The sequence below is a fragment of the Cornus florida genome, unplaced genomic scaffold (assembly GCF_030987335.1).
Source record: "Cornus florida cultivar Cherokee Brave unplaced genomic scaffold, ASM3098733v1 CherokeeBrave_3.0.0_Hap2_Chr02, whole genome shotgun sequence".
Taxonomy (NCBI): Eukaryota; Viridiplantae; Streptophyta; class Magnoliopsida; order Cornales; family Cornaceae; genus Cornus; species Cornus florida.
The window spans coordinates 56,144,417-56,156,367 of NW_026775572.1; the positions used below are offsets into that span (position 1 = coordinate 56,144,417).

The 11,951-nt window shown below is 34.8% G+C and overlaps 2 protein-coding genes across 2 annotated transcripts; both read left to right on the forward strand.

Annotated features, from left to right (window-relative positions):
- The first annotated feature begins 2,565 nt into the window (after positions 1 to 2,565).
- Positions 2,566 to 3,464, forward strand: LOC132295043 (thylakoid lumenal 19 kDa protein, chloroplastic). Its single transcript, XM_059793116.1, has one exon. The coding sequence runs from the start codon at positions 2,597 to 2,599 to the stop codon at positions 3,338 to 3,340; it is 744 nt and encodes a 247-aa protein (XP_059649099.1). The 5' UTR covers positions 2,566 to 2,596; the 3' UTR covers positions 3,341 to 3,464.
- A 3,291-nt stretch (positions 3,465 to 6,755) lies between these two features.
- Positions 6,756 to 11,511, forward strand: LOC132295044 (ADP,ATP carrier protein 1, mitochondrial-like). Its single transcript, XM_059793117.1, has 4 exons — positions 6,756 to 6,923; positions 9,518 to 10,020; positions 10,130 to 10,501; positions 10,900 to 11,511. Exons 2-4 carry the CDS (start codon positions 9,526 to 9,528, stop codon positions 11,194 to 11,196), a joined length of 1,164 nt encoding a protein of 387 aa, XP_059649100.1. The 5' UTR covers positions 6,756 to 6,923; positions 9,518 to 9,525; the 3' UTR covers positions 11,197 to 11,511.
- Positions 11,512 to 11,951: the final 440 nt, after the last annotated feature.

The following is an 11,951-nucleotide window of genomic DNA, read 5'->3' on the forward strand; positions in this document are numbered from 1 at the left end:
AGCCACTAATACAATTGGTTAGTGGTGGTGGGTCCCACCACTAAAGAAAAGTCTACTTTTTCTTTTATTTTGCACCACACATGTATAAATATACACTAACCACAATATAACTATATAAAATACATTAAATAAAATAAATGAAGTGCAAATGGACCCAACCATAATCCCCGTACGCGACAATTCTGGTAGTGGGTCCCACACGGGACTTTCTGGCCCGAAAAATGAAAAAATGCCGAAACGGCAACCTTTACATTTCCAAGAGTCCCGAACTCAATGGAATGCCCCAACCAACTCTCTAACACACCCAGCACACCCCACTATGTCCGGCACACAAAACGTGAAAAGACGAAAATGCCCTTACCAAAAAAGAAAATTTCAGAAAATGAAAAATGGTAAAAATTGAAAACATTACAGTCTCTCACAAAGATTAAGTTGGTATTGACCACCAAAACTAGGTAAGCCTCATATTAAGACAAGGTAGGTCCCTCAACCGTCAAGACTAGGTAGGTATTGACCTCCAAGACCAAATAGGTCTCTCACAAAGATCAAGTAGGTCTTGATCACTAATACCAGGTAAGCCTCACAGCAAAACAAGGTAAGTCTCTCACCAAGATTATGCTTGTGTCTACCACCATGATCATGTAGTTCTCTCACTAAGATCACGTAGGTTTTAACCACCAAGACCATTTAGGTCTTAACTTCCAATACCAGAAAAGACTTGACTATATTTTAAGAGAAATATGCTAAAGTATCAATGGAAATCATGCAGAGGTGGGTCGCTAGCATACAATTGCACCCAGTAAAGATGTTTTTGAAGAACGAATATAATTGGTCATCTAATCCAAGGAAGATGATAGAGACTATCATTCAATAATTTACAGGTCGCATCACCATAGCATCCTCAAACACGACTACTCCCTTTATAAAGGAAGAGCTGGGTTAAGCTCCTATGATTCCCTCCATTATTAAAGGGATGAACTCATGAAGCTCGGGAAAATTTAATTCCTTATTAAAGACAAATTCATGAAGCTCGACATAAAAGGTAAGCTCACAAAACTCGAAAAATTCACTCTCTTATTAAAGGGTGAACTCACGAAGATCGGGAAAGCCTATTCCCTTATTAAGGCGAGCTCATGAAGCTCGGTGAAATACACCTCCCTTTTAAAAGGGCGAGCTGAGTGAAACTCATAAAATATAATTCCCTTATTAAAGGGCGAGCTGAGTGAAGCTTGTAAAAAATATTTTTATTATTAAAGAATAAGCTAGGTGAGTTTGACAAATTCTACTTCCTTTATTAAAAAGACAAATTGTGCAAAGCTTGGAATACCTACTCCTTATAAAAGGATTAGCCAAGAATAACAACTTCTTTGTTAAAGGGCCAAGATGAAAGCAACAATACACGCAGATTGAAAACAGCTTAACCCGACAAAAAGAAGAAAAACAGTGTGACATTCTCGATAGTTGACGAGCAAGCTCTGGAATAAGGGACAACTGATAAGGATAATTTAAATAAGATAGTTTAAACGAATTGGATAAGGTAGTTCAACCGTAGTTGACTAGTTTGAAATTAAACAGAAGTAGTTGAGCTGATAACAAGTAAATCAAAACAGTTCAAATTCAAACGGAAGAGTCTCCTCGAATATATCCTCAAATCCCAACAAGTCGTAACAGCTATACTAGAGCATCGTTATAAATATGACCTCTCACCAACTAAAGAGATATGAGATAATTAATACATTAAATTCCTGTTTTTACTTCAGAGCTCCAGTAACTGACTTAATCGTCGGAGAGCTCTTAGCAACACCACACCAGTGTCGATCAAAATTCACCTCTTTATTACATAGAAATAATGTCGTTTGGAATCGTGCAAAATCATGCTTCAAAAGTTAACATTTGCCGTATCATCAAATATGTCAAATTTGACCTATCAAAAAATGGTTTGCCAAATGAATTTTATCCATTATTTTAATCTGGTTGAGCACCTGTGGGGCGGGGCTTTTCAAGGTGACAGTAGAGCATGTGATTTAGTACAGATATTATGCATTGTCATTTTTGTTATTTTTTAAATGAATTTTATTTATAATTAATGTATTATTGTTTGTTTAAATATATATTGTACTCGTATTTTATAATTGCAATAAACTTAGCTGTTTTATTACAACCATCGAATAAAATTAGTCATTTACATAGTTGAATAATCTAGACGTCAGAAGATATTTTATAATGTATTAATATAAAATATAAATAAATTAATAAATTTGGCATAACAATTGAAATATGTCAAAAATATCAAATGCCAATTTGTCACATTATACCTCAAAAATAATTTGAGGTACCAAATTTTGACATATTAGTTAGAGATACTTTACAATTTTTTAATAAAAAAAAAAAATTATTAAATTTGTTGCCGTTCTAACCAAGAACCAAAAAAAAAAAAACATAGAACCATGCCCCTCGTGATTGGTGCTTATCAATCACTCCAAGACACACAAGCCTTGTACTCCTTTATCGGATAAGGAAAATCTTTCACTCCACATCCAATTGGAGATAAAACAATCAAGAACCACATGGCAACCCCATCCACCACCACACACCAATGGCCACTATTCTCACACCTTCAGCCCTCTTCTCCTCCTCCTCCTCCTCCTCCTCCACCACCACCATCACTCCAAAACCTCAACAACCCCTACCCAAACCCCAACAACCCACAATCCCACCCTCCAAACCACCCCTTAAAAACTTAACCACCACCCTAACCGCCGCAGCCGTTGCCGCCACAATTCTAACCACCTCTACCCCCTCCCTAGCAGACTCACCCACAGCCTACAACGTCTACTACGGCACCGCCGCCAGCGCGGCCAACTATGGCGGCTACGGCGGCAACTCCAGCAAGAAAGACTCCGCGGAGTACATCTATGACGTCCCGGACGGATGGAAAGAGCGCCTCGTCTCAAAGGTCGAAAAGGGTACTAACGGAACCGACTCCGAGTTCTTCAACCCCAAGAAGAAGTCGGAGAAGGAGTACCTGACCTACCTCGCCGGTTTCCGGCAGCTGGCGCCGAAGGACGCGGTGCTGAACAACCTGGCATTGTCGGACGTGTTTCTCCAGGACCTCATCGCCGGAGCCGACAACGTGTCGTCGGAAGAGAGGAAGGACGAGAAGGGACAGGTTTACTATGTGTATGAGATTGATGGAGTTGGTGCTCACAGCTTGATATCTGTGACTTGTGCCAATAACAAACTTTATGCGCATTTTGTTAATGCACCTACACCTGAGTGGAATAGGGATGAAGATTTGTTGAGGCATGTTCATGAGTCTTTTAAAACAGTTTCATTTTAATTAGGTTCATGTCTTGTTGATACAGATAAGAGAAAGCAATAATAAGAGGTATTTATTTATAAAGCTCTCTCTCATTTGTAGTCTATTTGAACTCAATTTTAGCTTTATAGATTTATTATAGTCACTAGCTGTTTGAATTTTTTTTTTTTTTTTAAAGTTGAATAACTCACACAATTTAGTCTTCACGTTCAATTTGAATTTTCAACCCTTTACTTTATACTCATAGTTAATATTGAATTAATTATTTGTTTGAAGATGTACTAATTTAATAAAAGTTTAATTTGGGTAGCTCAGAGAAAGTTTTGAGCTATTTGGGGTCGTTGAATGAGTGAGTGTCTCTGTTGACAGGTTTTTAATTTAAGAATAAGATCTACATTGTGTTTGGTGAGCATTGGAATTGAAGAAGGTGTTAGTTCAAACTTTATAGTATTCTTATTATTTTTCTTCAATTTCAAAATGCAAACACATGCATTGATTTTTGTTGGCTGTTGTTGAATTGGCTGATGCAAAATTTTGTATCACAAAATTAAAGGTGTGGGTTTATGGTTTGCGCATATCCCTTCAAAAGCTTTGTGATTTGGACTATATCTGAATTCATTTTGAGCTATTATAAATTTATTTTAGTTATTGTTATTTAATTGTTGGGTTAAAATTATAAAACTTTTTCTATTTTCAAAATCATGCATAAAACTCATAGTACAATTAAAAAAAGCTCCAGAACTAAAAAAACTTATCAAATTGCTCCCAAACTTGTAACCCATTCATTAAATGGTTTGTAAAATGTCAAATTTGACCTTGTTATTTAATATTAAATTAAAACTTATAATTATTATTTTAAAATTATAAAAATGCCCCTTTATAATAATATTATTTAATGTTAGACAAGTTGTTACCTTATTAGCGATCCATTACCCATTTCTAGTCCACAGTATTATTTTTTTAATTTTAAGATAATAATTATATATTTTAATTTAATATTAAATAACAATGTCAAATTTGACATTTCATAGCCCCATTTAATGGGTTGGTCTTGGGTTTAGGGATAATTTGATAAGTTTGGTTAATTCAGTAAATTTTTTAAATTTTACTATAAGTTTTATGTACAATTTTAAAAATAGAGGGGACTAGCTAGCTGCTACACTTTTGCACACCATTTGAGGCAACATATTGGCAAGAGTAATGTTAAAAGGAAAAAATAAAAACATGGTAGCAAGTGTGTAAGAGCTAGCTGCTGCGATTTGTAAGAATTTTCATTTTTTTTTTTTTTTTTTTGAAAGGTAAAGAAATTTATATATATTAATAAATTAATAATAGGAGTCCTACATTCGAATAAATCTAACTAATTTTATGTAAATATAGAGTACTGATGTCATCATGACGTCAACCCCACTCACGTATATTGATCGGATCGGAGTTATCCTACTTTTGAATTCTAAATTATTCATACCAGTATATATGTAACGACCCCATCTTAACTCGATTAAAATGGAATCATCCACATCCCCATCCATAGTTTGGTTAAAATAAGCAAATGGTTGAGCATCATGGTTACCGACTTAGCCCATCCATACTTATATATTTTCATAGAAAATGAGAACTTTATACCCAATTTTAAATTTTTCAATAATCCCATTGAATGAATGTGTTGTAGCTTCTTGAAAAAGTTGATATTTGGAATTTGAAATGAGATATCTCTACAGGATACATTCTCCTTAAACCTACATTTTGTTTGTTGTATTTTTTTTTTTTTTTTTCAAATTATAAAAAAAAATAATTCACTCAAAATTAAGGGGACAAAAATTAAAGAATGATCATTGCATATTTGTTCAACAAACAATATAGCTTGTTTAGCTGTACGTTTTTTATTTTTTTCTCTCTCATTTGCAAGAATTAAATTATGAATAAATAATCAATAATCATACTATGAATAATCATTTCTGTCTAGACGGATGTCTCCCCTCTTTTGACAAGTTAATAGTTTTCAATTTCTTAAATTCACCATTTTTAAAATGTAATTTTTGAAATTAGTGGTGATATCTGCATCCTTGAATACCACATATTCATATTTCAAAACTAATAGCTTTTAGCAAATTAAATTTCAGATACACTATTTCATGTTTCTTCACTTTCAGATCTACAGCTACACCATGAATAAAGAAACGTAGTCACATTCTTACTTAAACATATTTTTTGTTCATATCTGGGCTCCAATCCTTTTCCAACGTACTCTTTAAGGTTGGGAAGGTTATATACCATTGGGCTATATGCCCTTTGAAGTTAACACTGTTGGAAAATTATAATTGATAAAAATTGTTGAAAATTAATGCTAACACTTTTAATGAAAGGAAATATTTTGTATTTTAAAAAAAGAATGAAAAAAAAGTTTAAAAATAAGAAAAGGTTTTCCGGTTCCTACTAAGTACAAACAATACTTTTGGGGTTACGTCCGCGAGTCCGAGCTTTATCTAATCAGTGTGGAGGGCTTTGTATAAGTCTTGTAGATTAGTTGGGACAAAGTCCCGACATCCGGTTATGAAAAAAATAAAAAAAGGGTCATTATACTTCTTATAATTAAGTAGTATAAATGTACAATCCAAAAGGGAGAGGCCAATGAGATTGACAACAAAGTACACGACTAAACCCATGGCACAAGCCCAACCTAGATAGAAGCCCAATCCAAAAGTGAGAGGCCAATGAAATTGACAACAAAGTACACGACTAAACCCATGGCACAAGCCCAACCTAGAAAGAAGCCCAGCTAAAAAAAAAAAAAAAAAAAACCTTTAAGGCATGCTTAATTTATAACAATAGAAACAGTTTTCTATTATCAACTGAAATTTGTACAAAAAAATCTGCTTGGTTTAATTTTTAAAAAATTATTTTTAAAAAACTTAGGTATACAATTTTTCAGAAATTTATAAAAGATCATTTTTTGATAACAATTTTTTATTATCTGAGTTCTTGAGAAATGATTTTAAAATTACAAATTAAGTAGGACATTAAATTCTCAAATGACAATTTGTTACAATCAGGTGATTACTCTGTTACAGAGATTTGAGCTCTGCAGAACAATTAGTTTGTGGTTTGCTTACGAAACCAAATGGAATTTCATTAAAGAACTTTCATAAGCGAATATAGATATACATATACACACACAAAGATACTCGACTCACACTTCAAATGAGAAATTCAATAAGCTTTTAAGTGTGAGTCGAGCATTTGGTTGAAAGGGTCAATTTTCGGGTTGGGTTGGGTTGGGTTGGGTTGGGGTGGGTTGGGCTTTTATAACTTGAATTGTAAAATCTGAGTCCACCAATAACAAGTAAAGATGCGGTTCAAACTCTGTACACTACCTCCGATACAGCGTAACATTTGTTCTCTCACTACTGGTCAACAACTCTCAGCCATTAAATAGGGGCCGCCACTACTACTTCAAAACCCTTCTCTCTGTCTTTCTCTCTGTCTCTGTCATAGGCCACCATTGCCTCGATTCTCTCAACACTCTTTGGGAGGAGAGAGAAAGCCGGAGAGACCCGATCCCAAACCTCACACGCTTCTACGGAGATTCATCGATCCTCATAAGGTATACAGTCATTTCTCTCTCTACCCTCTCTCTAAAATCTTCATACACTTCTCATCGATCTTTGTTGTTATGTAGATCTGTTTGTTGAAGGTAAAGTCAATCGTCCGTGAACCAATATAATCTCTGTTTTTACGTTCATATGTATTAGATTTAATGGTTTTTGTGTTGATTTAGCAATTAAAGTTGCAATCTTCGATTGTTTCTACATTTCGTGAAAATAGCATTCGAACCTCGTAATGATCTGTCTGTTTTCCAGATCTGTGCGATTTGTTCATTTTTTGTGTGTGTGAACTCAAGGATTAGGTTTTCTTCCTTTACCGGAAATGTTTGGATTTTGCAGTATACGCGTCTATTTAATTACTTTTCAGTTCTTGTCCAGATCTACATTTCTATTGAAATCATATGCGTGCGTGATTATATATATATATATATATATATATATATATATATATATATCTTATATTAGGATTTGTTTAAGAAGATTGATTCGGTGCTATCTTTCTATGGTCAATCTTCGGATTTTTGTCTACGAAATGTTTAGTTTATTTATTTCAGTTGTTTCGCTATTTCGCTATTTCATCCATATATAAAAAATTTCTGGATTCTGTTTGCTTTTTTTTTTTTCTGTCATTTATATGTTTTGGTCAAAGATCAATCCTTTATTATATTATTGTTTTTTAGTAATTTATTTTAATTTTTTTTTAGCTATTTCGTTTTTTTGCTGGTTTTGGTTGTTTGAATGTCGTATAATATTTTTTCAATCTTATTATGTGATCTGAAACCTTTATTTATGATTCTTTTTTCTTCAGCTGTTTTTATTATGAACCGAGTCCTGTTATACAAGCACTGGATTTATTTCAGTTGGTGTAAATGAGAATTTTTTAATTAAAACTATAACAACATCTTTTGTATTATGTTTTTTTTAAAATTATATCTACTATAGTTGAACTGATGGTGGTTTCAGTCTAGTATTGTACTGGCTTATTCATCTGATTATTCTGAAGAAATGAACATGTTCTGTATTTGTTTTTATGATTTTTAAAATCATATATGAATGTGGTGGTTGTTACAATTTTGGTTTCAGTTTCATTTACCTCATTTTTTCTTTTCTTTTCTTTTTAAATTTGCTACCTCATTTATCTTTTTCAATTGATGTATCAGAATTACAAATGGCGGAGATTATGTTTGGTTATTTGTTATCTGTCCTGTCTATATTGTGTGGCAACCTAGAAAAAATGCTCGTCATGAGCTTTATATGCAGCAGTTAGGAACATGTGGTCATGTTACTCTATTGTTAGTTCATTTGTAGATTATTAATTATTATCCTCAGGGATACGGTCTGGATCACAATGAAAAGGAGTATCTGGAATATTCAACTTGGTCTTTGAGAGGTGGCCAGCTATGTTTTGTTTTAGTCCAGTTGGTTATTGATGGTGTTTCTATTTCATTCATTTATCTAATGATCACTTTATTTTATCAATTCAAGTTATTAAACTGTTGCTCTCATTTGCCACTTTTCTTCTGCTTTCTTATAAAGTAAAAGTAATAATGTTACTTGTCAAAAAAAATAAAGTAATAATGTTGTTATTTTGGGAGTGTTCTTTCATTATTTTTCTTTTCAGCTGTGTGCCCTGTTCTGTTTGAAGTCATCGGGTCAATATTTGTCCATATATGTAACTAAAAAGGAACAATTGCAAGGGGAAACTTGTTAATATTTGTCCCTATATGTAACTTAAAAGGAACAATTTCAAGGGGAAAATGTATCCATTCGTAATAATGGAAATTCTATACATTTATAGAACAGACATAAAATGGACATTTCCTAGCTATGGTAATGCTACAGTAGGGTCCTGGGGTGGAAGGACTTGAGACAGACCTAACCATTGGTCTTTGAGAAAGTGGCTGCTCTGATACTTTAACTCGCATGAATGACACTGTTGTTCACCAAGTGTTTAATGCTTGAACTATGCAGCAGTCCTCAAATTCCTTACATTTGTCACCTTTGCCTCTTTTTTCTTTCTTTCCTTTTTCTTTTTTTTTTATTGATTGATTTTCTAAATTGAAAGCTACGTCACCTACATACTTATTGCTTATCGGACTGTTGAACTGGTTGAATTGGTGTAGATGTAGCTTTATTTATTACTACCTCATTAGTTGGTTTATCTGAACCGCATTTCAGTTACCCATGATCAACTGGTGATTATGGCATGAACTTGATGATCTTAGATCGTCTTGTGAACTCTTATCACATTTTAGCAAAGAAGGGATGGGGTGCAGTTGGGATAGATCATTCAGATCTGAGATCTTGCTGATGGGTGTGTGGCGTTGGGATAGAGGGAAGAACAACCTGAAAATTGAAATGTTGCCATGTCATTACCTTTCCCCTACAATTTTGGCTTGCCAACGGTTGGTACATTTAGATATAATTTTCTACATCATGTTTTAATGTTTTTCATGCTTAGCCAACTGTTCCATTTCTTTGTACGTTGTGACTCATTCCACACAATTTTGTTCTGTTTGTGTTGAAAGTAGTGACTATCAAATATATAATTTATAATATAGTTGGGTTTGACCTCAAATGTTCATGTTTGTAGAGGAAGAGATGACGATCGATCAACCTCAATACCCAAGTGTTGCTCAACTTCTCAGATCAAGCCCAACTCAAGATTTTCAGGCTCATGATTTTGGTTTCCAACGCCCTTCTGTATACCAGAGGCAATTTAAATATGGGAATTACTCCAATGCTGCATTGCAGTATCCTATGGTGCAGCCTTGTCGAACAACTAATGATCTGTCAATGGTTTCTCCAATTAATTCTGCTATTTTCGTGCAAGCACCAGCTGAGAAAGGCATTGCTGGATTTGCCATTGATTTCCTCATGGGTGGGGTCTCTGCAGCTGTGTCCAAAACAGCTGCAGCTCCAATTGAACGCGTTAAGCTTTTGATTCAAAACCAGGATGAGATGATCAAGACTGGTAGGCTCTCTCAACCATACAAGGGCATTGGTGAATGTTTCAGCCGAACAATTAAGGAGGAAGGCTTTGCTTCATTATGGAGAGGGAACACTGCTAATGTCATTCGTTATTTCCCAACTCAGGCTAGTCATTTCTTGTCCTCTTCCCCTCAATACTTTTTCATATAGAATGATTCTTTCTCATATGCTCTATTATGATCAATGCTTATTAGATTTTTGAAAATTGCACCAGGCCTTGAATTTTGCCTTTAAAGATTACTTCAAGAGGCTTTTCAATTTCAAGAAAGACAGGGATGGTTACTGGAAATGGTTTGCTGGGAACCTGGGATCTGGAGGTGCAGCTGGTGCTTCTTCTTTGCTGTTTGTCTATTCCCTGGACTATGCTCGTACCCGTTTGGCAAATGATGCAAAGGCTGCAAAGAAAGGAGGAGAGAGGCAATTTAATGGCTTGGTTGACGTCTACAAAAAGACTTTAGCTTCGGATGGTATTGCTGGGCTTTACCGTGGATTTAACATTTCATGTGTTGGGATCATTGTCTATCGTGGTCTCTACTTTGGAATGTACGATTCTCTGAAACCAGTGGTCCTTACTGGAAAGATGCAGGTTAGTTACTCCTGTTTGTTTTCTCTGTTTTCTGACTATATTGGTAACAAGATGAGGCTGTGATAACTGTTTATGTTTGTTGGGTATGATACATGCATCTAGTTTCTATTAATTTACATATAATGACAATATCATCCTTGCCTTCTTGATCTAATTTTTACCAATGTTAAATGAGGAATCTATTGTTGGATAATGCAATCACTTCTGTCAACAAGGGCAATCAATTTATTCTTCCATTATTACAGATCACTTTTTCTTTTGTTTTGATACGATTTATGTTATGCAAGAATGAGTTTGGTTATATTTTACTCGGTTGCACATGGAAACTGTTAGATAAGTGGATGCCGGAAACTATAATCCAACATCACCACATTTTCTTTCTGTTTTGGTGCTTTCAGGATAGTTTCTTTGCTAGCTTTGCCCTTGGTTGGGTCATCACCAATGGTGCTGGTCTAGCGTCGTACCCAATCGACACTGTTCGCAGAAGAATGATGATGACCTCCGGTGAAGCTGTCAAATACAAGAGCTCCCTGGATGCTTTCTCTCAGATCCTGAAGAACGAGGGGGCCAAGTCTCTCTTCAAGGGTGCTGGCGCAAACATTCTTCGTGCCGTTGCTGGTGCTGGTGTGCTTGCTGGCTATGATAAGCTGCAGATGATCGTCTTTGGAAAGAAGTACGGATCTGGTGGTGGTTAATACAAGGTACTTCTTCCTTTGCCTTAAATCACTCGATGGTGATGAAAATCTTTTTGAGTTTTTTTCAAGGATTTGCCCCGGCAATTTTTGCTATTTGAATAATTCAGTTCTAGAGGGAGTCACTCCCAAACCTACTTTTCAATTAGATTGTTTTGCGGATCGTGTAATACCTGATAATACTAGAGCGGCTGCTGTTGCAAATGCAGTTCATTCGGTTTCCAATGAAGTGGTTTGAGACATTATCTTTGTGTTTTTGTTCGTCTGTTATCCAACTGAGAGATATGTGATGAATGCCAGTTTTCCATTCTTCCTTTCCATGATGGAAGTTGTTATTACCAGCTATCTATTAATTAGTTGTCCTTTTACCTATTTTTTGCCGGTATTTGTAGAAAATATTAAAGGCCTGTTCGGTTCAATTTGTTGAAAATTGTTTTCAAAGAACTACAAAAACCTGCTCTCTGAAATCGGGTCGTTTTAAAATTCATTTTAGAATATACTGTCGACCACGAACCAGTGAACTAATTGTCAGAAACTTGAACCAAATAGACCATTAATTGCTTCGGTGATTTGAATTTCATGGCTACTGGAAATGTGTGGAACATATTTACTTGTTTTGCATTCCCCGGGTAACGTTGAGGTTTATTACTAGAAACCGAGTTGTCAAATTAACATTTTATCCCGATTTAGTTTCTGACTCGAAGCTAATTAAGGTGAGAAATAAATATTAGATCACTTTTGTAATTGGTAGAAACTAT

Excerpts from the sequence above, each read along its gene's own strand:
- LOC132295043 (XM_059793116.1), top strand. The coding sequence starts at position 2,597 with ATGGCCACTATTCTCACACCTTCAGCCCTCTTCTCCTCCTCCTCCTCC.
- LOC132295044 (XM_059793117.1), top strand. The coding sequence starts at position 9,526 with ATGACGATCGATCAACCTCAATACCCAAGTGTTGCTCAACTTCTCAGA. Across the intron at positions 10,021-10,129 it reads TTCGTTATTTCCCAACTCAG|GCCTTGAATTTTGCCTTTAA; the intron begins GCTAGTCATTTC and ends AAATTGCACCAG. Across the intron at positions 10,502-10,899 it reads TCCTTACTGGAAAGATGCAG|GATAGTTTCTTTGCTAGCTT; the intron begins GTTAGTTACTCC and ends TGGTGCTTTCAG.